General features: G+C 42.2%; 1 protein-coding gene across 4 annotated transcripts in view; it reads right to left on the bottom strand.

The window, feature by feature from the left end:
- Positions 1-26,284, bottom strand: part of cab39 (calcium binding protein 39) — an 87,417-nt gene extending 61,133 nt beyond the window's left edge. Inside the window, exons 1-3 of one of the 4 annotated variants that reach the window (XM_072474583.1) lie at positions 26,131-26,284; positions 14,450-14,567; positions 352-492 (exon numbers count right to left, since the gene is read on the bottom strand). In XM_072474583.1, coding sequence (XP_072330684.1) covers positions 352-465 — 114 coding nt within the window. In that variant the 5' untranslated portion in view covers positions 466-492; positions 14,450-14,567; positions 26,131-26,284. Of the gene's footprint in view, positions 1-351; positions 493-14,449; positions 14,568-26,019 lie in introns of all 4 variants that reach the window. The other 3 variants (XM_072474584.1, XM_072474585.1, XM_072474586.1) reach the window with 3 other exon arrangements.
- Between the last annotated feature and the right edge of the window lie 224 nt (positions 26,285-26,508).

Genomic DNA, 26,508 nt, shown 5'->3' with positions numbered 1-26,508 from the left:
TTCAGATAACTTATATATTTTGCTCCAGCTCAACATTCCAGGACTCCAAATACCACTTCTCATTTCAATTCTCATTTTATGAGAAAGAGCAACAAGTACAAATAACTAATAAACAGTACAGGTAATAAAACATTAAATTGTGCAGCCGATTCGGTCCTTGTAATGTGAAATAGCCTTCACAAATTTAAGAAGTTTCTATCTCAGAAGTTCAACGGCAAGTTATTTACATTTGCAGGTGGAGAAAATGTGATGATTGAAATAAGCAGGCAAAAGTTATTGAAATTCTCATTCTGCACTTTGAGCAAGAAGGGAAAGAGAAATTAAGTGATGTCACATGCAACCACACTGTACCTTTTCTGCCTTTTTGTCAGAGATATCTTGTTTTTCTAATACTGCCATGCTCTCCTTCAGATTTTTCACAATGTCTGCTGGAGACTTATGGGACTTGCCAAATGGAAATGGCATTGTTGCCAAGTGACAGGACTATTTTACCTGTCAAAACAAAATTCATTTTAGAAAATGTTATGAATACAGTTTTATACCATATAAGCACTACACATTAAGATTTTTCAAAAATTTTAACAACGGCCTTTACTTTTAAAGGACAAATTATTCAACCATTTAATTTAATTCAATTCATGCAGAGGCAATTATTTGAAAGGCAGAGTGGAAATGTACATTACAAGCAAATTTTGAATACCCACTGGTTCCAGATCAGCAACTGATTTGGACCAATTTGTTGCAATGATCACTAAAGCATTCCTTAGCAGCTCAGCCACAAACATTTAATAGTCTTCAATCACTTTGCAGAGTTCCAGAGCCATGGCCCTTAATTAGTATACACCATCAAATGTTCAGCTGTAATCTGCCCTGTCTGTTTAAGAACAAAACTCAGATATTCTTTGAGAGATGGAGTCTAAAGTAAGCATTGCGGCTTTGAAAGTTTCTTTATACTGGGGACTCTTATGGTCTTGCTCCTCACCGTAACAATCTGACTTAACCAGGAAAATAAATAAATAACCATTTCTTTCCCAAGCTTTTTCAGGTTGTTTGGTTGTAATTGGTTCGTATTTCACACAAATTCTGACTTTTGAAGTGTGGAGAGGATCAAAACTTTTACATAGATATACTTTAAGTCTCAAAAAGCACTCGAGTTAGTTGCACTATTTGTAACATCCAAATGAATGTAGAATGGAAGTGTTCAAATGTCTTACTGACACAATGGTAACAAATAGAATTATGCTAGTATTGTTCGCCCCATGTGGTTAATTGGGAACAAAGATGTGGCTAATTGCAGTTTTGATGAGTGAATAAAAAAATAAGACAGTCATGGATATATGACCTCAATGCTCACATTCACACGTATAACCACGTTTATGCATTTCTTGGTAAATGGTTAAGTAATAAGCAGCGCAAACAAGTCTCGAGTGTTCTACTTTCTTGGTTCGGCGTGGGTCGCGAAGGTCGGCCGGCGTGGGTTGCAAAGGTCAGCCGGGTTGGGTCCCGAAGGTTGGCAAAAAAGGGTCCCCGGAAAAAAAGTTTGAAGAACACTGGTGTAATGTGTCAGGATTAATTAATATCCTGAGTAAAGGCATCTCAGTAGCATTAACTACAATATGATTGAATTTTACATCCAGTTTAAAAGGGAGGAGTGGGTCTAATACTAGTATTTTAAACTTAAATAAGGGCAGCTATGTGGGCATGAAAGCGGAGATAGAGGTTAAAGTATAGATAAACAGAGAAGCAGTGGGGGCAGAATTTTAAGGAGATATTTCTGAATACCCAATCAGTATATTCCTACTATAAAGGGAAATTCTAAGGGATTGACCCACCATCCATGATTAACGAAAGGAGTTAAGGAAAATATTAAACTCAAGGGAAAAGCATATAACTGCGCAAAGATGAGTGGCAAGTCAAATGATTAGTCAGAATATGGTCAGAATATAAAGAATGGCAAACAATGGCTAAAAGGCTAATCATAGGAAAGAAAGAGTACAAGGGGAAGCTAGCTAGAAATGTAAACATTTTTGCAAGAGTTTCTAAAGATATTTAAAAAGGAACAAAGTAAAGTGAGCGTTGGTCCACTAGAGAATGACAATAATGAATTAATAGGAGAAACATATAAAACAGAAGCTGGGGGCCAGTAGATAATAATGGCAAATGGAATGAACAAATATTTTGCTGCTGTCTTCACTATAGAAAATACAAAAAACATTCCAGTGATAGCTGTAAATAAGGAGGTGGAAGGGAGGAAGTCGGTGAAATTACGATCACTGGGGAAGCAGTTACAACACTACAGAAGCAGTATTAAGCAAACTGATGGAGCTGTGGGACAAGTCTCCAGATTTTGACGGACTTTATCCTCAGGTCTTAAAAGGTGTGACTAATGAGCTTGTGATTTCAAATAAACCTGTTGGACTTTAACCTGGTGTTGAGAGACTTCTTACTGTGCCCACCCCAGTCCAACGCCAGCATCTCCATGTCGTGACTAATGATATAATAGATGTGAATGTGAAGATGTTCATTTTGTAAATTCACTAGATTCTGGAAAGACTCCATCAGACTGAAAAGTAGCAAATGTAACCCCTCTATTTTAATAGGGAGGCAGAAAACAGGAAATTATAGGCCCGTCAACTCAACATCTGTAATGGGGAAGGTGCTAGAATTGAGGCTTTTGGAAAGTTTCTTTATATTGGGGCCTGCATGGTCTTGCTCTTCTGGGTTTTAATCCGACATACGAATTAGGAACAGGCCACTTGACACCTCTAGCCTGCTCTGTTATTCCTAAATTGGGCTCTTGGAAAAACTCATGGGAATCAGGAAGAGTCAACATGGTGTAATGAAAGGGAAATTATGTTAAACAAATTATTGGGGTACTTTGATGGATTAACATGCGCTGTGAAATAAGTATGCCTGTGGACGGTAGATTCCCTTGCCTAAGAAGAACCTATGGTTATTGGGGGTAGATAGGAATGTGGAATTCGAAATACAAAAAAATCAGCCATGATCTTATTGATGATGGAGTAGACTTGAGGGGCCAAATGACCTACTTTTGGTCTTATTCATATGTTTGTAAGTACTTCAGATGTGGTCTCACCAATGCCCTGCATAACTGAAGCATACTCTTGTATTCAATTCCCCTCACAATAGAAGATAACATAGAACATACAGTGCAGAAGGAGGCCATTCAGCCCATCGAGTCTGCACCGTTATACAATTGCTAATTATGTGCTGCACCTGCAACCTTTACGATTCATGTTGTCGGACATCCAGATCCCGCGGCATCTTGGGAGCTCTGTAATCTCTTTCACCATTTAGATGATATGCTTCATTTCCCTTTGTCCTGCCAAAACGGGCAACCTTACATTTTCCCACATTATAATTCATTTGCTGGACCTTTGCCTACTCGCCTAACTTATCTATAACCTTTTGTAGCCTTGTTGTCCTCTTCGGAACTTACTTTACCTATCCTTGTGTTGCCAATGAAATTAGCAACCATACCATCGGTCTCTTCATCCATTTATATAAATGATAAGAATTGAGGCACACTACTTGTCACATCCTGCTGACCAGAAAATGACCAGTTTATGCCTGTTTCCTGTTATCTTCTATCCACATCAATATTACCCCCTACACCTTGAGTTTTTATTTTCCATAATAACCTTTGATGAGGCACCTTATCAAATGCCCTCTGAAAGTCTTGGTACATCCACCCATTTCCCTAAGTCCACAGAATCTGCTATTTCTTCAAAGAATTTGAATAAATGGTTTCACATTTTCCTTTCACAAAACCACACTGACTAATCCGGAGTAACTTGAATTTATCTATGTGCATGGTTATAACATCTTTAATAGCTTATAACATTTTCCCCATGACAGATGTTAAGCTGGCCTCTAGTTTCCTGCTTTCCTGTCTCCTTCCCGTTTACCATCAGATGATGTCAGGATCCAATTGGCTGTGATGTCCAAATAGACGAATGGTTCATTGGTCATATTCTAATATAAAGAATGGGGTAATTTGGGAATGTTACCCATTATTGCCAGGAATCTTATCCCTCTAATTATCATCACTTTCAAGGGAGGATAGATATTTGGGAACAAATGTCTCATGACTTAGTTTCTAGCTCATATTCCAATTGATGACTGAATTGTGGCTAACATGTTCATAGCACTGACGATAAATAGGTTAAATCAAATATAGGACTGAGAGGGACAAACGTACCACAGTAATGATTTTGTTAAAGGAAGTTACACCATGGTCGATTGGCATTAAAGTCTACGGAATTTAACCAAACAAAATCTATGATTAAAAGGGGTACAATAGCAAAGTCTAAGTGAATGTTAGCCTCACAACACAAGAAAAGATTTCAAAAGTAAAACCAACAAAGCGTTCAGAGCGCCACCATTCACATCCTGTCTGGTAGTAAATCCATCTACCACCCTCGATTCTAACCTATTTTGTGACTATCTCTGAACAAATCAAATTTACAATTCTCACTCATCTTACATCCCTCTCGCAACCTCCTATTATGGGTGTTTACTTCCTCCCATTTTCTTTTTTTTTTTTAAATAATTTTTATTAAAGGTTTTCATAAAATATCAATAACAAAATGAGAAAGAAAAAAGAGCCCAACATGGTTAAGTACAAAACACAATCTAAAAAAGCAACCCCCCCAAACCCCTCCCCCCCGTACCTAAATAATAAATTAACATTAACACCCCGACTGAAGACAACAGGTGTATACACCCCCTCAGACCCTTCCAGTGTAAATAACATAAACAAAAATAAAGTAAACCCCCCCCCCCACTCGCTGCTGCCATTGACCAATGTCTATCGTTCTGCCAGAAAGTCTAAGAACGGTTGCCACCGCCTAAAGAACCCTTGTACTTCCTCCCATTTTCAATAGTGCAGTCTCAAGTCTTCACAACTTAATGAACAAATCCCATCTCTTACTCCTTCGCCAACTTCAGTTAGCTTAAAACAAATTTCTTAAGCTTCAAATCTGCTTTTTCTGTGCCTTGAGCATTGTTGTATGTTAAAAGTGATTTATAAATGCAAGTTGCGGTTAATTAAAAATGTGCAATGCAACCAAGCAGAATTGGTAACAAATTATGAGCTCAAATGACAGATTATAAATCATAGAAACTTTTATAATGAAGGAGGCCATTGGGCCCACATTGATCATTCTTTTATGAAACAAAATAAGTCATATCAATGTATAGATTTAAGATGTGGGCACTCGACCAGATTGCAGTGAGCTGCCTTCTTGAATCGCTGCAGTCCATATGATGTAGGTACACCTACAGCGTTGTTGGAGAGTTCCAAGATTTTGACTCAGCGAGTGAAGAAACATAGCATAGAATAGAATTATAGAATACCTACAGTGCAGGATACCATTCGGCCCATCGAGTCTGCACCGACCCTCTGAACGTGCACGCTACCCAGGCCCACTTCCCACCCCATCCCTTAACCCCGCCTAACCTTTGGACACCAAGGAGCAATTTTAGGCTTGCCAATTCACCTAACCTGCACATTTTATGACTGTGGGAGGGAGCCAGAGCACCCGGAGGAAACCCACACAGACACGAGGAGAAAGTGCAAACTCCACACAGTCATCCAAAGTCAGAATCGAGCCTGGGTCCCTGCTGCTTCAAAGTGCTAACAACTGTGCCATCCAACTTGCTGCATTAAAAATCTCATCTGCTCTCAAGTAGTCAATTATCATAAATCTGTTTCTTTTCTCCTCAACACTCAAGTTGACTATAAAAAGCTTGACTGTTTTGGATGTTCCTATTTCTTCATTGCTTCCTTAACCGGATACCAACAAAAGAAAAACTTCCACCAGCTTCAATATATTGTGACTGAGAAACTGATGCCCAGAGCTTCTGAGTACAGATTACTCCCCCGAGATTACAGACTCGGATACAAATCCACTCCTCTTTGGAATAACACAAGAACCACCACTTTCAAGCTGGGGCATGTTATTATCTTGCCAAGCATTGGAAACCCGAGAATAAAACTGCATGCTTCTTGAAAGATTCGGAGGTTTGTTTAACTCGGACTTGGGAGTGACATCCATCCTCAGATAGGGCAAAGTGCTCCACTGATTTTTGTTATACATCTGTTGTTTTCCCCCACTTGTTACCTGGAGACAATGATTCATTCTTGGGCACAAGTTAAACAGCATGGTGCCTGTGCTCACAATTAGGAGCACAACAGCACCTAACAGAATAAAAACTAAATAGAATAAGATTCAATTCCTCAGCTTATCCTCGTGGGTTGCCCAGTTGCACAGAAATTCAGAAACAACACCTTGCATTTAGGTAGCACCCTTAACATAGTCAAATGCCCAAAGACCCTTCACAGGAGCCTTCTCAAACAAAATGCCCAAAGACCCTTCACAGGAGCCTTCTCAAACAAAATCTGACAAATGTAAACTCCAATGGCAATATATTTCAAAGTCAGGATGGCGTGCGACTTGGAGGGGAACATTCAGGTGGTGTTTCCATGTTTTTGCTGACCTTTTCCTTCTAGATGGCAGTGGGTTTTGGAAGGTGTTGCCGAAGGAGCATTGGTGCGTTCCTTCGGTGTATCTTATAGATTGTGCACACTGCTGCATCTTCAATCCATGCCAATATTTTACTCCCTATATCATGAGCTTTTATTTTACACAATAACCTTTTAAGTAGCACCTTATCAAATGCCTTTTGGAAATCTAAGTACAGTACATTCAGCAGCTCCCCATTATCCTCAGCAGATCAGACCAATAAATTTGTTAAACATGATTTCCCTTTCACAAAACCATGTTGACTTTGCCTGATTGTTTCCAAGTGCCCTGCTATAATTTTTTAATAACTATTAACTATGGCAGATGTTTGGCTAACTGGTCTATAGTTTCCTGTTTTTGGTCTTCCTCCCTTTTTGAATAAAGCAGGTACATTAGCATCTTCCAATCTATGGTATCTGTGCTCACAATTAGGAGCACAACAGCACTAACTTGCTCAATACCACTTCACTGGTGATTGTCATTTTCTTGAGTTCTCCTCGCCATGCCATTTCCTGATTTACAGTGAATACAGCTGAAAAAATACCCATTTAATTAATCCACCATAGCCGTATTTCCCATTACCAAGAGTTAGCTCTTTCTTAAATATCTTTTGAAACTCTTATATTACTAGCTAGCTTTCTCTCATACTCTAATTTTCTTTATATGCATTCCAATCTTCTGATACCATTTACGGTAGCAAAGTGTGGGGGGGGGGGGCCGGTACGGTTGCACATTGGTTAGCACGGTTGCGTCACAGCACCAGGGTTCCAGGTTTGATTCCTGCTTGGGTCACTGTCTGTGCAGGGTCTGCACGTTCCCCCTGTGTCTGCTTGGGTTTCCTCCGGGTGCTCCGGTTTCCTCCCACAAGTCCCGAAAGATGTGCTTGTTAGGTGAATTGGACATCCTGAATTCTCCCTCAGTATACCCGAACAAGCGCCAGAGTGTGGCGACTGGGGGCTTTTCACAGTAACTTCATTGCAGTGTTAATGTCAGCCTATTTGTGACAATAATAAAGATTATTGTGCAACTATATGTTTTTATTCCAGTTTAATACGGTTTTAACTTTTTTTAGTTAACTAGATGATGCGCCCTCCTCTTGAAATTTCTCTTACACATTGGAATGTCTATTCTGAAATATCCCTATAAATGTCTGCCACTGAATCTCTGTTGATCTATCCCTTGAGCATATTTGCCAGTTCAGTTTGGCCCTTCATTTTGACATTAGGCAAGAGAAGATAATAACCATTTCAAAGCCGTTCAAGACTAAATACAGAGTTCTCCATAGTTACTCTCACTAAACAGCACACACAATCTAAGCGTGTCTGTGCAAAATTTTCACAAGAGAATTGTCCAACTAAATGTGAACAAAGATAGCTTTGACCACAGTGGAACCTGTAGTTAAGGAACTAATTGAATCCAGCACGCGTAATGAAAAGCTTTTCTCTGTCAATAAGTTATAATTATGTATGCATATCAAACTACACTGGCCTTTGAATAGTTGTGCTTCCTAGTTCTGCATCAACCTATCACTTTAATTATATTTCGTGAGTAAGGTTCAATATTACAATTTAGCGAAAGAATGGGTTCAAGATTGTGTTAGGAAAGTAAAGGTAGTTTTTCGGTGTTGGTTCGGCCCATTTAGGCAATTTGTATTGGTAAACATCAAAAATAGGATATAGTTTTAATGTTTGTGGCCTGAAAGGGTAAAACCCATCATTAGGTTCATGCTGGACAACGGTGTTTGTATGTGTGGAGGTTGATTAGTTTCCAACTGTGTTTCTATTGTGTTCAGAAAGGATTACGGTGTGAGGAATAAATAGGCCTGCAGAGGTATGTGGGCATTGCTTAGCGACTGGGCCTTGTACAGTGGAGAAGCTTTTCAGTTTTAGTTTAGCTAATTTGATTGCAGTTGGAGAAAGGACCTCACGTAATAAACATCTCTCAACTCTGCCAGAAGACAGGCTGGAAAGGATGGGAGCTTCAAAGAAGAAGGCTTCCTAAAGTACAAGTTACAGTCCAGAGAACCAGGGCATTGGGAGAGAAATAATGTTCAAGGCAACTGGAGTTTAGTGAGCAGAGACTAAGATACTGTTCAGTAGAATTCAAGAAAGAGTAAACAAAGTGTTCTGAGTTAAAGAGACAATTGCAGTAACCAGAGTGGAGAGTGTATTCACCCACAGTCATCTGTGTGCATAAAAGGGACTGTGTTAATGCAACCATTGTAGATTAAGATGTACTTTTTAATCCGTGTTTATCCTAAAACCTGTGTGTAATTGTTTTTTCAAATAAATTTAGAGTACCAATTCATTTTTTCCAATTAAGGGGCAATTTAGCGTGGCCAATCCACCTACCCTGCACATCTTTGGGTTGTGGAGGCGAAACCCACGCAAACACGGGGAGAATGTGCAAACTCCAACGGACAGTGACCCAGAGTAGGGATCGAACCTGGGACCTCGGCATCATGCAGCAGCAGTACTAACCACTATGCCACCATGCTGCCTCTCCTTGTTAAGCTAAGGATGGGTACATGCGTATTGCATTATAATCCAATTTGTTCATGTTTAATCAATGTTTTTCTTATTAAAACTAATTAGCAGTCCTGTGACCCTGCTCCTCCGCACTTTATATTTAAAAAATTATGGTCTTTTGAGCCAGGGTTCCATTCTGGGATATTCTCGTCCCAGTTATATCAATTAGAATCATATCTCTTGCAATTACAAATATGAAGCAAACGTATAAAACCCCATCAATAAGCATAATGACTTATAGAACTTCAGTTAACCATTGTACAGCTTCCATGTCGTTCAGAATGCAGATGTTATTTCACGTATTTCAAGACCCAATTATATTTTGTACAAATTAAGCAGACATTAAGCCTGCATGATGTTCGTATAAATTGAATGCCCAACCAGTTTTATGTCGTCATCCAGCAACATGTGTAGTTCTAACTTTTAGTTTGAAGAGCAGGGTGCTAAGACAATATCTATAACTTCTCACAATCTTATAAAAATAGAAAGGTCAGTCAATGATTCAGTATCACAAGGTGTTTGGAAAGGGACTACTAACAACCAGAAAATGTTGCCAAACACTTCAGACATTAACCCCTTTATTTTAAAAAAAAACTTAAATCTTCCTCTCTAGCAGCATTCCTAGCTTCATCGTGACCACTTTAACTGGCAAAGGATATAAAAACTGTGACCAGAATTAAATGCTAGTCGATGTTCACTCTACTTTGTGGGAAGCAACCAGCGTTTTTGGGGGGGGGTTCTGAGTTTCTTGCCCCAGAACGAATCAAGCATGAATACATCAATGGATTGGCTGGTATATGTGCCAAGTTATTCTGATGAAAATATTTAAACAAAACTACAAGTTACCATGGCTGGTCTGATCAAAAATTACTGAACCCGGACAGAAACAATGAAGATCCCAATAAAATAAAAATTATTTTTCAACAGCATTTTTGAAACATTGTCAAAATCTCCCAGCTCAATGCATTTTCATCTGAAACTATAGATTAACAAACCTTCTAGAATGTTTGAAAGCAAGAACCAAGAAGTTAGTATTTGATTATAAATTGACATCTGCAGTACTCCTAAAAATAAAGACTTAAGATCATCATACACAGGTTTACACATTGAATGCAAATTATACCGGGTGCTACATGATCAAGATGGCCCAAGGGATGGGTACATCACGCAAGGTAGCCCAGATCCTCTGCGCAGGGGCATCTACCAGCTTGTTTGGGTAGAACTGGGTTGTTTTATAATACACCCTGCAGTTTAATACATCAAACCAGAACAAAAGGCACCTTTATCCACATACTTCCCTGTTGTGCGCACCAAGGGCTTTCTTTGATAGGATTCCTTTCTCCTTATATATTTTCTATAACACCAATCTGAGCCTTTTCCTTGTGCTTTAGTTCTTTTTGCCCTCTCCAAATTATATTACAGTTTTCAAACTAATTTTATTTCCCACAAAAACCATAAAATCCTCTGGTCTTAAATACTGCATACAAAACAAAATTTAAGTATCAGAAAACTGAAGTTTGTTGGGGATCATTAGGAATTAAATGTAGAGCACAAAAAATGTACCTTTAAAAAGATAGACTACTAAGCTTGCAAGGAAATGAGTTTGGGTAATCAAAACCACTTCCCTTTAGTCTCAGATCTCCAAGACAAAACCACTCTTCTTGGCTCAAATCATTTGCAATCTCAATCACAATGATGTGAAAATCATCCTGATATAGTGTCCCCTTTCAAATGATGGCGAATATCAATTGACATGAACATCGGACAAGTGTTCATAGAATTTATGTCTTACACGTCCCATCAGGAACTCAAAAACACAAGATCATAATACAGTTCTCTGCCATGTTTTGTTATGACTTCCTCATATCTGGCCTACGGTGTGAACATGAACCTGGAATGGATATTTTAAATCAAACATCTCCTCGAGCAATACCACATCTGCTGCCCATTTCCCTTCCTATGCTTCATGTAGTGACCCTTGGTGATACCATCCAAAGAAAACATCAAATTATGCACATTTGATATTCAGCTCTACCGCTACACCAATTCTCTTGACCACTTCCCTGTCTGTGCTTTCAGACTGTTCCTCTGACATCATCCAGTTCTGTGTACATTACACCATCCCCCCGCTAAACATCATGAAGACTCCAAGCACTGTTTTGAGGCCTTGTTGTTTCCACAGATTCTATCCCCTTCCCTGGCCATTGTTTCTAACTATACAAGACTATTTGCAACTTCGGTGTCTAACTGATCTAGCATTGATCTTTCAATTCCACATCCTTTTCATTACAAAGACTGCCGAAATCCATATTAACACCCACCTTCACCTGATGCTGAGATCTTCATCCATGTCTTAGAATAATCACACAATGATTTCCTACCCCATTCTCCATTTTCTGTAAACTCTTGTTTGTCCAAACTTCCCGCAAAGTGCATCTCATCTTTCACCCTGTCCTTGCTGATCTATATTAGCTTCCATCCCCCAAGGCCACCAAAATAAAGTTCCCATTCCATATTTAGATCTTTTTGTGGTTCAACCCCATCTTTAAAATCTTCAATCCTACAAAACTGAGCTCTTCCCTATATCCCACTACTGACAGCCATATCTTTAGCTATCTAGACCCGAGGTTCTCTAATTCGCTCCATAATAGTTTCTACAGCCCCCAATTTGAAACCATGGTTTTTTGCCCTCCTTCCACTTTTGCTCAGTGATCATTTTTGCCAGGCTCAGCCTGATACAATTTAAGGTCGTTCACCGGATTCACATGACAGTGACCCGGATGAGCAGATTCTTTGGGGTGGAAGACAGGTATGCAAAATGTGCGGGAGGACCAGCGAGCCATGTTCACATGTTCTGGATATGCCCAAAGCTTAGAGGATTTTGGCAGGGGTTTGCAGATGTCATGTCCATGGTGTTAAAAACAATGGAGGCGCTGAGTCCAGAGGTGGTAATTTTCAGGGTGTCGGAAGACCCGGGGGAGAAGAAAGAGGCAGACGTTCTGGCCTTTGCTTCCCTGGTAGCCCGGAGCCAGATACTATTAGATTGGAGGGACTCAAAGCCCCCAAAGTCAGAGACCTGGCTATTGGACATGGCTAGCTTTCTCTGTTTGGAGAAAATCAAGTTTGCCTTGAGAGGGTCAATGTTAGGGTTCGCCCGGAGGTGGCAACTGTTCGTCGACTTCTTCGCGGAAAATTAATCATCAGCAGAAGTGGGGGGGTTAGTTTAGCTCAGAGTAGGGGGTTAATAAAGGTGGGGCCTGTAAGGGAGGGAGACAGCTTTTGCACTATGTTTATTGTTTCATGTACATTGTTTATTGTGTTGTTATAATACCAAAAACTACCTCAATAAAATCTTAATACCTCAATTTTTTTTAAAATAAAGTTGCCTGTATAGAGGCTCAACAATGTCTTTGATTCCAAACAGAGCATGCAAAGCTACATAAACATGGAGTCACCTAAATGGTGATCCTCTGGTCTTTCAGATTCCTAATTTAGTGACAAATTAGGAGCAGTGGTGAACTGCAAACACATGCCCAACAGGAATCAAGCAGAGACTAGTCTAACACATTACACACAGGCCACTTGCAGCAAACAGTAAGAAGAGATTTCCATTGCACCAGTCAGAGTTCATTCACAATACAATTTCCAGTGATGGAAGACTCACTTGTCCCTATCAGCTTCATAACGTCTGTAAAATGTAACATTTCATAATGGAGAAGGTTGATTATTGCTCCAACACAAATGGGGATTCCACTTTGTTGGAGCTCTGATCTCTGCTTAAGACTTTTGATGCCAAATTAAAAAGCCTAAAACTTGTAGGATCTGACAGCTTCCACCAGGAAGCTGTACATCAAGCCCACAGTGGAAGTGTGGCTGGTGCAATTCAGGTACCCCTATGGGTAGCATACCAGACTGAGATCTGGCCCTCCAACTTTGTCAGCTGTAACTTTAAAGTGCTAAAACGTCCCAGGATACTTCACAGAAGTGTTATCAAGCAAATTTTGACAAATACAAAGGGTATTAGGCACATGATCAAAAGCTTGATCGAATAGGTAGATTTTAAAGAGTGGAGGAAAGCAAGGTACAGCGGTGAAGAGAGTTGAGGAGGAAATTAGAGCTTTGAATCTTAGTAACTGAAAATATGACCATCAGTGGTGGAATGATTAATATCAAGGATGTTCAAAAAACCAGAAATGGAGGAGTGCTAAGTTCTCAGATGCTTGTAGAGTTGGATGAAGTTACTGAGATAGGGAGAGGCAAAGACATGCAGGGATTTGAAAGAGTGCATAATAATTTTAAAATTCAACTGCTGTTGAACCTGGAGCCATTGTAGGTCAGTAACATAACAGTGATAAATGAACAGGGCTCATCAGATAGGATACGGCCAGCAGAGTTTTGGTTGAATTCATGTTTATGCAGGATGGAAGTCAGCCAGGAGACCATCGGAATAATCCAGTTTAAAGGCAACAGAGTAATTGACAAGGATTTGAGTAACAGATGAACTGAGGGAGGGGTGGTGAGAGGTGACATTAAGAGGTGCAAACGGCAGCTGTGGTGGTGTGAGTGGATGCCTGGTTAGAAATGGATCATCAAGTTTACAAACAGTCTGTTTCAGTCTCAAACAGTTGTCAGAGAGAGAGAGAGATGGAGTTTGTGGCAGGGACTGTAAATAACGGCTTTGGCCTTTCCAATATCCAGTTGAAAGAAATTTCTGCTCCTCCAATACTGGACGGCAGGTAAGCAGTGAGACAAATCAGAGACAACAGAAGGCTGCACAGCAGGCACAAGAAAATCAGCCAGTTGGCCCTTTAGCTTTTGATTAAGAAGTGGCAATCTTGAATACCTGCAAGACCTCAACTTAAGAGTCTGGTTTTCACTCGACAGCATTCTCTCGGGTATCTCTAGCAGAATGAGTTGATCAACTGTTCCATGCTGCTGCAGCATTCGGATAATTGAAAAGTTCTTGTGCTCATGGCAAATAAGTAAAGTCTTGCAGGGTGAGATCAGTCTTAGGAGAGCTGGTTTTATTATTTGGTGAACATGGCAGTTTCAAGTTAATGATGATCTAGCAGAAACTGATGAGGGTTTTTTTGCTACTGTTTCTCTTTTACAAAATCTGATATAAAGATTATATTCTAAACCACGTGATCGGACAGTGATTATTCTTTGTTTAAGACGAGGAGGATATGAAAGTATTCATTTCATTCTCATGAGCAAATTAGAGTCATGAGAGTTGTGTACTGAACCTTGGACAACAACTAATTTCCAGAGAAGGTGTAATATATATATATATATAAAATATATATATAGTCCAAGCTTTGGTTTATGAAGAGCAAAACTCATCGAAAGGAGTAACATAGAATAGATTCTTACAGCACAGAAGGAGGTCAGTCGTCCATGTGTATCCATGCTGGCTGTCTGAAAGAGCTATCCATTAGTCCCACTCCCGCACTCTTTCTGTGAGAATTCTGCAGAATCCCGAAAAATTATCCTTTAAGTATATAACAAACAAGGAAGAAATTAACTTGAAAAATAGAGGGGAAAATTAATATATAAATACCAAATCACCTTCAAATGTTATTTTCCCAGTGATGTAGATATGATTGGGGAAAAGTTAATGCCCAGATTTTGCATCAACAATAATAGAGGCTAACCATGGCCCATTCACCTTTACATTAAATGTAATCAGTTCCACGGTCCAAAAACTGCAGCAGTAGTTTGACAACATAGTTACAATTAGGGAGCTGTATATTCACTTCAAAGCAAATTTGATTTGACAGGAACCAAAACAACAGAACCAGAAGTTTGGATACTTGCTCAGTCCAGATTTAGGTTACATTCATTAACAACAACTATATCCTTAGGCTCAAAGCTTGGAATAGACGTTGCCAGAGACCGACATCAATCTTTGGGCTCCAATATGAATGTTCCATTACCCATGGGTGCTGCTGAAATAGTTTTAGTACAAAACAGCTAACTCTATAAACTTCTGACGTCAGCCGAGAGCATTAGGGCACAAACTGTGCCCTTGTAGAAATAATGCAGACTTTGTAATTTTATGAAAAACATTTACATCTGTGGCAAAACAGCAGCAGAAAAGTATTCCAAACCATTCCGAATTTTGTCTCAGTTTCCTGTTTATCATGTTAATCTCTTGAAGTTATGTTGCTAAGTCTGCTTTCCAGCTTGGAGTCAATAAACAGTCTAACAATTTTTCCTAAAATACCTGGAACTGAACCCTCTGATGGTAACATAGTTATCCACAACTTCAATAACAGCCTTCATAAATCAGTTTAAAATTAAATGCCATTCACTGTGTCTTGGTACTTTGTTCCAACCTCTGCCCATTACTGACCCATGCAATGCTTACTCTCTGTAATAGAGAGCAAGTTATCTGGTCCTAGATCGCCACTGTCACAATGAAATCTTCTGAGATACCAACAAACAGAAGATACTCTAGGCCTTCAGAACATCCTCAAAGTCAATTCATCAAAAAGAAGAATGCACCGACTATCTGGTTTGCGTCTGAACCAAAGGACAGAAATAGCCAACGTTGTAGTGAGAAGCGAGCATGTACATATTGTGCATGAATAAAAGATGGCCTCCGAGTGCTATGCCCACGCAGTTAACTCTCATTGCTTGGGTCACAAATAAATAGCACCAAGGTAACGCATCAAAGAGATGGATCAGAACTGTCATCCCATCACAGATTTCGGACAGCAAGAGAAAGCTGTCCAACCCATTCAGAAAGAAAGAGCTTTGGTGTTACCATGGACTCATAATAGAACTCCATCTTCATAACTGACTAACTGGGTTCTATACAAAATTATTCTTGAATTTTAGCAATATATTTTCAGTACAAGGTAGTGAAGGACATAGCAGAAAAGGAACTACTGGTTACAAATACTTCCTCTTAAAACTTCCTTCCCCTAATTTATTTTCTCTGTGTAAATATAAATCATCTGTTGAGTGACAAATGTCTCTACAGGAAAGAAATGCTGGCAAAACCTACACAAGATTTAAACGTGTGACAACTTTTCTTCAACTTTGTATTGAAACACCTCAAGAGTGGCATGGCAGTACCACTCTGCCTGTTACAAGAAACTGATGGGGAAAACAATGTTCAGATTATGCAGCTAACAGTCAATGAGGAGCACCAAAAAAATATTCACTCAGGAAGATGATCTTCACAGATCACATGACAACCATTATGGAGTTTACATCCAAAAGTGCTGCGTGGGTGATTCATCTTGGCTGTCTCCTGGTGTCCCCAACACGGAAGCCAGCCTTCAGCACAATTCAATTCACTCGATATAATATAGCAAACTGCTGAGTGCACTGGATACAGTAAACACTGTGGGTCTCAACAACATCCCAGCTAAAGATCTGCACTCCAGAAATAGCCACACCTCTAGCCAAGCTGTTCCAGTACAGTGACAACACTGGCATCTACCCAACATGGAAAGTTGCCTAGGTATGCCCTGTCCACAAAATAAAAGAACAAATCTATTCTAGTCAATTACTAATGCATTGGCATACTATCAATCAGAAAAGTGATGGTAGATATTGTCGACAGTGTCATAAAGCAGCACTTACTTGCCCAATTTGGGTTCTACCAGGAGCATTTGACTCTACCTTATTACAGCCTTGGTCAAAACGTGGACAAAAATGCTGAATTCCAGATGTGAGGCAAGGCAAGAGTAATTCAATCCTGTTCTGGTTATTTTTTAATTGAGTCTTACTTTCTACAATACTAACCTGTTAATGAAGTGCTACACTAACTTTCATGTAATTATACAAGTTATAACATTTGTTCACATTTACTGTACTAGAAAATGCAATTTTGGATCAGCAAGAAGGGGGCATAGAACCAAATTTGAAATAGTGGAAATTTAAGAGTTAAATCTGAAATGCTGGGGCAATGTCAAATCAATTTTGTGTGCGAACATTGTGGAATGAGAAATCACACATTTCCCAGACATATCATTTAGCTTAAAGTATTTTTCCCACCAGTTAGATTGCGTTATGTGCTTACAAGCCAATTATTCAGCAAAAGTTGTTGTGTACCCCGACAAATAGCAATTACAATTGTTTTCTGGTCAGTGCGTTTCAAGACTGTCATTGTAAATAGCGATGAAATCAATAAAGCTAACACTTGGTGGGCCAGGAAACACAATCAGAAAAGCTTTCAGATGGTTGTAAAAAAAAAAGTGCTTCACTAATTTGCTTCAGGAAAGGGAATTAGTCACCCCTCCCTTCGTGTGTAGCGGAACCACTTAGTTACAAAACAACCACAATGAGAAATATGGGACAGGCTTATTGCCAAATAACCAAGCACCATGTCAGAACAAACTCGGGTAATCTCAGCCCAAACGGCTTGCAGCTTTCATCAGCATTTAGGGCTACTGCCCCAAGTTAACACAGTGTACTCAAGAGGCATAAATATCAATCAACACCCTGAATTTCAAAAGTATGGTCTCTCCCACTGACAGGCCCACGTGAAGGGGCATTGCTCAGAGTCCTCAAGGCTTCAGAGTTCTGTATTTCAGATCGAACAAAGAATACCTCTCTCCAAATATTAATTATTTGCATTAAGCACCTAGGGAAGAAAGAAGCCAAATTATACTCAGGGTTGGAACATCAAAGTTCAAGCATGGTTGGTACCACCACCAGCCAAGCCAGCGGAGTCCTAAAATACATAGCTGCCAAGCAGAGTCAAAGCCAGGTTGCCATGTACCAACAGGAAGCTATTACCCATTTAATCTAGTCTTCAACAACCTGCCATAGACGTGTTCACATCAGCAGTGGTACAAGTGACCACCACAAACTCCACATGAAACTAAATTCTTCATATTGAAGGTCTCCCCCATCATGCAATACGGTACAACCACCACACTAACTGATACAGATCAAGAAATCCAAAACTAGGCATCCACAAGATGCCAAAACCCATAAGTAACAGAACTGTATACCACTGCACTCTGTGGGTGAAATATCCATTCCCTTTCAAGTTGTGATAGCAACCCTTATTCAATGGAAATTGTAAACATCATTCTAGCAGCAGCACCAGACATGCTTTACAATGACACATCGACCTATCACAGCAATACCAAAGGAGCAGGCCTGTAACCAATAGATCAGCATTAAACTCTAATGCTGTATACATCCAGCTGTACACATCCAGTCAAAAATAGTGGAAAACATTTAACAAAAAGGACCCTTGAGAATCACAATCTTCAACAAAAGCAGAGGCCATGATATAAGACTGAAACTTCTGCAAACATTTTCAACCAAAAGTGATGGGTGGGCAATTCTGCTCTGCCTCCTCTCACACCCCATTATTAATGCTCAGCCAATTCAGTTCACTTCACATGATATTAATGTGGCTAAGTACTGTTAACACAGCAACAGTTACATGTCCTGACAGAATGTCAGCTGTAAGGCTGAAGACCAGAATTAGCTGCTTCTCTCCTCTATCTACATCAATTCAACTGTCAGTTTAATGCCAATATCCTATTTAATAAAGCAAAACACCATCAAGCTAAGCCACTTTATCAGACACCTATCAAAGTAATGAAATAAGTTCTTACCTGTGCAAAACAATGCCAATTCACCAATAACCTGCTCAGTTTAGATTCTTCACAGCCACTAAACTCCAATCCTTATCAAAGTCGTGATATAGACATGAACACAAAAGCTGAATGCAAGGGAAGGAGAATAACTGCATTCAACATCCAAATAACATTAAGGAGCCTTAACAAAACTGAGATTATGGAAAACTGGGAAAATCCTCCAGACATTAGAATCATTTCTGACGCCCAAGAAGACAACTGTGCTCACCCAGGCCCAGAATCATAACTCCATGTCATTACTGCCAGAAACCAACCATTTTCAGCTGCTTCTGTACAATTAATTTTCAGTCTATCTAAAAATATTGCAGCAACTTCAAGTACCTTTATTCAAATTCACTCACAATATTTGCCCATTGCCAGTAAGGCCATGCCCATCCCTAATTTGTCTTTGACCATCAATTTCTTGAATACAACTGAGTAGCTTGCTTGCCCATTTCAGAGTGGCAGTTATGGAATCAGCCACACAGCTGTGGGTCCAGAGTCAACTATAGGCCAAATCAGTAAACAACAACAGTGAACCAGTTGAGTTTTATGACAATCTGGTAGTTTCATCATCACCATTACTGTTACAGCGCTAGCTTTTTTTCTATTCTAAGTTTCATTTTATTAATTGAATTTACATGTTATAGTTGCCATGGTGGATTTGAATATGTTCCAATATTAGCCCAGCCCTCCAGATCATTAGTCCAGTAATCGAACCACTTTGCTGCTGTACACGTGGAAAGGAACTAGATAGACATAACCTATATAAAGGGCTCAGTGGCCTTCAAAATAGACAGCAAAAGGAACTTTTCATTGTTCTCTTCACTAGAATTCAAACAGTGTTCTGTTGTGATGATGCAGCAGACAAACCCACCGAATTGTACTCTGAAGTTGTCAGGTCTGATTCCCAATTGACATTGAGCAAGTTAAACCTTCTGTCACTTATGTGCAAAGTGAAGGTGTGTGGATGTTCAGTGAGGAGAGGAGAGAGCAAGTTTTCAAAGAATATCATCTCTCTCCTAAATGTGAATTCCAGCCGAGTAATCATAGAAAACTAATGTAAGTTCTGCATACACGTGAATATGGAACTGGAAGGTCACCCCTATGTTTGGAATTGTATCTTAGCTGGAGGTGAACATTACTGGGGCTCAGGGTGAAGGGAAAAAAAGAGAATCTAAAAATAGCTGGGGAAAATATATATATATTTTTTTAAAACACTTCTATATTTACTAGTTTGACAATTCTGATCACATAATGCTTCCTCTGATTTTGGCTGGTAAAATGTTTAGCAAAGCTAAAATACTCTTCGGACAGAGTTAGCAACTTAATTACTCCCAAGCTTTTCCCAATTCTTATTTGCAACAGCTATTTTGTACATGTTTCCATTCAAGGAAATAAGTTGCCAAAGGGAATGTCCACGAGAACTTTGCTAAATGGACCAGAAAGTTCAGTTTCTAAGTCATCTTTACTGGCTTGCAATTTATTGAGAGACTGAGGTTCTGAGCATTAAATCAGAACTTTCAACTCATTTATCCCACTTGTAAAATTTAAACTGCAATTACAAAGTAACTATAGATGAGTAAATCGCATTCCATATTTGACTATTTTTAACGTGATATTTGTTCCCATTTATCAGCTGCATAACTTCTGGAAACTGAAGAATGCAGTTCTTCTCCCCTACCATCAACAGTTGGAAAATTCCACTCGACCACGAGTTACTTAACTGCTTTCATGGACTGAAAAATGAACAAGCCAGTTTGCAAATTATCACTAACACTAATTATCTCTCTCCATCGCCAAGCTTTGATTTGCATTTATGATTTAGCTTCTGCAGCATAAAAATTAATGAATAATCACTACTCAAGAATACAGAGTAATGAGATAATGAGCTCAAAAAGAAAACCCAGGTTCCAAATAATGCAGCAGTTTGTTAAGGTGCCTATATTCTGCATGGTTAAGCCTAGAGCCATTGCCAATTCTGTGCTTTGCTTTTCCATCAACTTATTTAAAAAGTGCACAAGGACAACAATTTTTAAAGTTGGGGCAAATTTACTCGTATTTTGCTAGTACAATACGCTCTTTTCCTGGCAAGGTGGCAAAAGGTCAGAATCCCTTCCAGTATCATACTGGATATTAATAAAACGTAAACATGAGTACAAAAATCTTAACTTTGTCTCTGCCTAATTAGGGAGGTTGGGTCTTCCGAATTTATTATATTATTACTGGGTGGCGAATGTGGAGAAGGGGAGGAGCTGGGTTAGAGGGGGGGGGACTCCCAGTGGGTTAGAATGGAGGAGAGTTGTGTAAGGGGTCGGGGGTTGAGGGTGTTGGCAACAGCGCCACTCCCGATGGCCTCAGGGAAATACTCAGGGGGTCCGGTAGTAGTAGCGACATTGAAAATCTGGAGGCAGTTGCGCCAGCACTTTAGGCTGGGGGCGGGGTCTAGGGAATTGCCGATTCGGGGGAAATCACAGATTTGAGCCAGGGACGTGGGATGGGAGTTTTCGGAAATGGGCAAAACATAGAACATACAATGCAGAAGGAGGCCATTTGGCCCATCGAGTCTGCATCAACCCACTTAAGCCCTCACTTCCACCCTATCCCCGTAACCCAATAACCCCTCCTCACCCTTTTTGTCACTAAGGGCAATGTATCATGGCCAAATCACCTAACCTGCACGTCTTTGGACTGTGGGAGGAAACCGGAGCACCCGGAAGAAACCCACGCAGACACGGGGCAAACGTGCAGACTCTGCGCAGACAGTGACCCAATGGGGAATCGAACCTGGGACACAGTGCTGTGAAGCCACAGTGCTAGCCACTTGTGCTACCGTACTGCCCATAAGGAGAAGGGAGTCAGGGCACTAGAAGATTTATTTATGGGGGGCCAGTTTTCAGGACTGAAGGAGCTTGAGGCGAAATATGGGTTGGAGCAGGGGGAAATGCTTAGGTATGTGCAGGTCCGAGATTACACTGAGAAGGAGATACCGAGCTTTTTGGTGGCGCCGGCCACCACACTGTTGGAGGAGGTTCTGACGACAGGGGGATTGGAGAAGGGAGTGGTGTCGGAGATCCTGGGGGGGGGGGGGGCGAGAGAAAGAAGAGGGGCGAAATTCTCCCCCAACGGCGCGATGTCCGCCAACTGGCGCCAAAGACGGCGCCAATCAGACGGGCATCGCGCCGGCCCAAAGGTGCGGAATGCTCCGCATCTTTGGCGGCCTAGCCCCAACATTGAGGGGCTAGGCCGACACCGGAGGGATTTCCGCCCCGCCAGCTGGCGGAAATGGCGTTTGTTGCTCCGCCAGCAGGCGCGGAAATGCGGCGCATGCGCGGGAGCGTCAGCGGCCGCTGAAAGTTTCCCGCGCATGCGCAGTGGGGAGAGTCTCTTCCGCCTCCGCCATGGTGGAGGCCGTAGCGGAGGCGGAAGGGAAAGAGTGCCCCCACGGCACAGGCCCGCCCACGGATCGGTGGGCCCCGATCGTGGGCCAGGCCACCGTGGGGGCACCCCCCGGGTCAGGTCGCCCCGCCCCCCCCAGGACCCCGGAACCCGCCCACGCCGCCTGGTCCCGCCGGTAAATACCAGTTTTGATTTACGCCGGCGGGACAGGCAATTTCTGGGCGGGACTTCGGCCCATCGGGCCGGAGAATTGAACGGGGGGTCCCGCCAACCGTCGAGGCCCGATTCCCGACCCCGACCAATCTCCGGTACCGGAGACTTCGGCGGGGGCGGGAGTCACAGCGGCCAACGGCCATTCTCCGACCCGGTGGGGGGGGGGAAAGAGTGAGAGATTCTGGGGGGGGAAAAGAGATTCTGGGGGGGGAAAGAGATTCTGGGGGGGGAAAGAGATTCTGGGGGGGGAAAGAGATTCTGGGGGGGGGAAAGAGATTCTGGGGGGGGGAAAGAGATTCTGGGGGGGGGGAAAGAGATTCTGGGGGGGGGAAAGAGATTCTGGGGGGGGGAAAGAGATTCTGGGGGGGGGAAAGAGATTCTGGGGGGGGAAAGAGATTCTGGGGGGGGAAAGAGATTCTGGGGGGGGAAAGAGATTCTGGGGGGGGGAAAGAGATTCTGGGGGGGGGAAAGAGATTCTGGGGGGGGAAAGAGATTCTGGGGGGGGAAAGAGATTCTGGGGGGGGAAAGAGATTCTGGGGGGGGAAAGAGATTCTGGGGGGGGAAAGAGATTCTGGGGGGGGGAAAGAGATTCTGGGGGGGGGAAAGAGATTCTGGGGGGGGGAAAGAGATTCTGGGGGGGGGAAAGAGATTCTGGGGGGGGGAAAGAGATTCTGGGGGGGGAAAGAGATTCTGGGGGGGGGAAAGAGATTCTGGGGGGGGGAAAGAGATTCTGGGGGGGGGAAAGAGATTCTGGGGGGGGGAAAGAGATTCTGGGGGGGGAAAGAGATTCTGGGGGGGGAAAGAGATTCTGGGGGGGGAAAGAGATTCTGGGGGGGGAAAGAGATTCTGGGGGGGGAAAGAGATTCTGGGGGGGGAAAGAGATTCTGGGGGGGGAAAGAGATTCTGGGGGGGGAAAGAGATTCTGGGGGGGGAAAGAGATTCTGGGGGGGGAAAGAGATTCTGGGGGGGGAAAGAGATTCTGGGGGGGGAAAGAGATTCTGGGGGGGGAAAGAGATTCTGGGGGGGGAAAGAGATTCTGGGGGGGGAAAGAGATTCTGGGGGGGGAAAGAGATTCTGGGGGGGGAAAGAGATTCTGGGGGGGGAAAGAGATTCTGGGGGGGGAAAGAGATTCTGGGGGGGGAAAGAGATTCTGGGGGGGGAAAGAGATTCTGGGGGGGGAAAGAGATTCTGGGGGGGGAAAGAGATTCTGGGGGGGGAAAGAGATTCTGGGGGGGGAAAGAGATTCTGGGGGGGAAAGAGATTCTGGGGGGGAAAGAGATTCTGGGGGGGAAAGAGATTCTGGGGGGGGAAAGAGATTCTGGGGGGGAAAGAGATTCTGGGGGGGAAAGAGATTCTGGGGGGGGAAAGAGATTCTGGGGGGGGAAAGAGATTCTGGGGGGGGAAAGAGATTCTGGGTGGGGGGGGGGGAGGGGGAGGGAAGAGATTCTGGGAGAAGAGAAGGCATAGCTGGAGGGGATTAAGGCAAAGTGGGAGGAAGAGTTGGGAGAGTGTATGGAGGAGGGGTTGTGGTGTGAGGTGCTCCAGAGGGCAAATGTCTGAATTTTGTGTGCGAGGTTGGGGCTGTAGGTGGTGTATGGGGTGTTTGCAGTGACTCGACAGACTACCCAACTACATAGGGCACCACTGCCTCTCTTATGATTTTCATTTGGAATTTACAGGAGTCAGGGAAAGAAGCAAAGACGGATGTCTAAACATTCCAGAAACACAGATAAGAAAAATGGTCCTGAATCAGCAAGCAGGGATCAGAAATCAAAGCTAGCACATTTTTGTACTCACAGTCCCAACAGCAGAAGCATTTACCCATCAGTGGTCCCAGAAGCTTCTTTTGCAATCTATAACAGTTCAGATTAATAGATCTCGACCCTGACACTCAGGTTGTACTTGGAGTTAAATTCTGTCAGCAATTCCATCAACATTTCTTACTGCTACAATGAAGCTGAAGTCAAATAGCTTTAACCAAAGCTAATCAAGCAGGTGTGTATGCCCATTGATAAGCTACACAACATTTTCATACTATACCAGAATTTTCCCTCGGTTGGGCCATTAGATGGCATTTGGAAATTTCCCAAAAATGGAGGACTGAGATGCAATATTCTCAAATCACAAAAGTGAACAAGGCTTAAACAGGTTTTGTGTACACCCTGTTACATACCACTGGAATGGGGAGGAAGATAACAAGTAGCTGGAAACAGCAGCCCTCATATCCTGCAACAATTCACAGGGTAATAAAAGCCTGCACGTGCACACATGCAGTAGAGTTACAAAACTAAACAATAGCATTGTTTGACTGTGATACTCACTTGTCAACACTAAAATTCAAGGGTATAGCACTAATCAAACATTTCTTGCAAATCTACAATACACACATTACAATTTAAAACACTATTTACCCCCACACACTACATGCAAAACAGTATCAACTGACACATATTAGCAGATTAGTAAAACTTTGTGCAATTCAAACTACACAATCTCCAAGTCAGTAGACACAATACTTAAATGGCTGGAAATACAATGTTCTAAAAGCTCAAACTAAACTTTAAAACCTTCTTGCAGATTGTGGAAATCTCTAATCTCTGCCAGTACTCAATCACCTGTATACTCAAAAAAAATGCAAGTCAGAGTGCAGTAACAGGATACATTTCTCAGAAAAATTCTGAATGAATCCTTTTTACTTAATCAAATTTACAAAGATGACTTGCAGCTACAAAACACTGACATGCATATTAACCCTCATAAATTTAGCAGGATCAGAAGGAATGCATCCTAGTTCTGCAAATAGTAATTTGCAGTTACAAGCCATTTCTTCACTAATTATTTTAAATTTAAAAAAATCAATCCACCCTGTATTTACAGCAAAACATGGAAATGAAAAATTAAGTTATTCGATGTAGGGGCTTGGAATGCAAAATGCAGCAAGAGTACAAGAGCAAAATAATTCTGATGATTATAAACATGGGGTGCTTGCAAATATTCTTTAGAGTTAATCTATTATCTCATGAACCACAGCACAACAAAAATAAACATCTGGAGTGTAATCAAAACTGACAACCACGAAAATCTTGAGTATCAAATTTTAGGTCCCTGTTAGCCAAAACTTTGCAACTTTTTGAACAGGCTCTTCTGAATTTGACACCATTAAATTTTCCATCTGCAAACGAAACAGCATAAACTGAGCAACTCTTGAGATCATCACTGGTAACCCGAGGGGAGGAAGAGGTACTGCAGTCTGTCTGAACACTAAAGAGTGCATCGACTGCCCTGGAAGTCACCTGCACAGTGCAGGCGATCTGACCTTAAACGAATTGTTTGAAAGGGAGAGGAATATCTTCTTGTTATTTATTTTGAGAGGACATTAAATCTTCCATTAGCCTCTCCTGCTGCCTGTTTATTATTTGGTTGTGTTGTAAAGGCCCATCCCCACTGTTGGTGTAGGAATGCCAGATTGTGCTGCAGTTTGCGCGACAATGAAGCAGCCCAAATGAGACAGGTGCAAAGTCAGCCAGAGAGCAGCACAGCCCCACTCCCAGCCCGGCCGGGCCCAGCCCGAGTCAGACACCCCCATCCCCGCCCTCCAGCCCGGAGCGAGCAGCACATCAACAATGAAGCCAACGGCGCGGCGGCTTTAGCCCCGCCAGTGGGGGGGGGGGGGGGGGGGGGAAAGAGAGAGAGAGAGGGGTCCCCCTCACACACACACACCTCTCCCTCAGCGGCCGGTGACTAGGCCGCAGAGCTAAGCCTGGGGGGCCCCAGTGAGTGCGGATTCGGGCTCCTCCCGGTCTGCAGCGCCGCTCACAGCCGGTGACTCACGCTTTCTGGCTCCGCTCTTTGGGTTTCCCCTCTCACGGGTGCGGCCTGCTCGGTGGCGCGGTGCTTCCCTCACCGTCCCCCCCACCCCCCCCGGTCCGGTTCCCGCTGTTGCTGCTTTTCCGCCGCTTCCTTCTCCTGACACGGGGCGGACGGGGCGGGCCCGTGCGTCAGCCAACACGTGCTGCGTCATGACGTCGCGTGGCGGCCACGCCCACAGCTGGAGTTTGTGAATGAATGAGTCAGTGAGTGGAAGGGAGTGAGGGAATGTGAGAGTAAGAGAGTGTGAGAGTGAGTGAGGGAATGTGAGAGTGAGTGAGGGAATGTGAGAGTAAGTGAGGGAATGTGAGAGTAAGAGAGTGTGCGAATGAGTGAGGGAAT

The sequence above is a fragment of the Scyliorhinus torazame genome, chromosome 14 (assembly GCF_047496885.1).
Source record: "Scyliorhinus torazame isolate Kashiwa2021f chromosome 14, sScyTor2.1, whole genome shotgun sequence".
Classification (NCBI taxonomy): Eukaryota; Metazoa; Chordata; class Chondrichthyes; order Carcharhiniformes; family Scyliorhinidae; genus Scyliorhinus; species Scyliorhinus torazame.
Note: the sequence above shows the minus strand (reverse complement) of the source record. Positions and strands in the feature narration are given on the sequence as shown.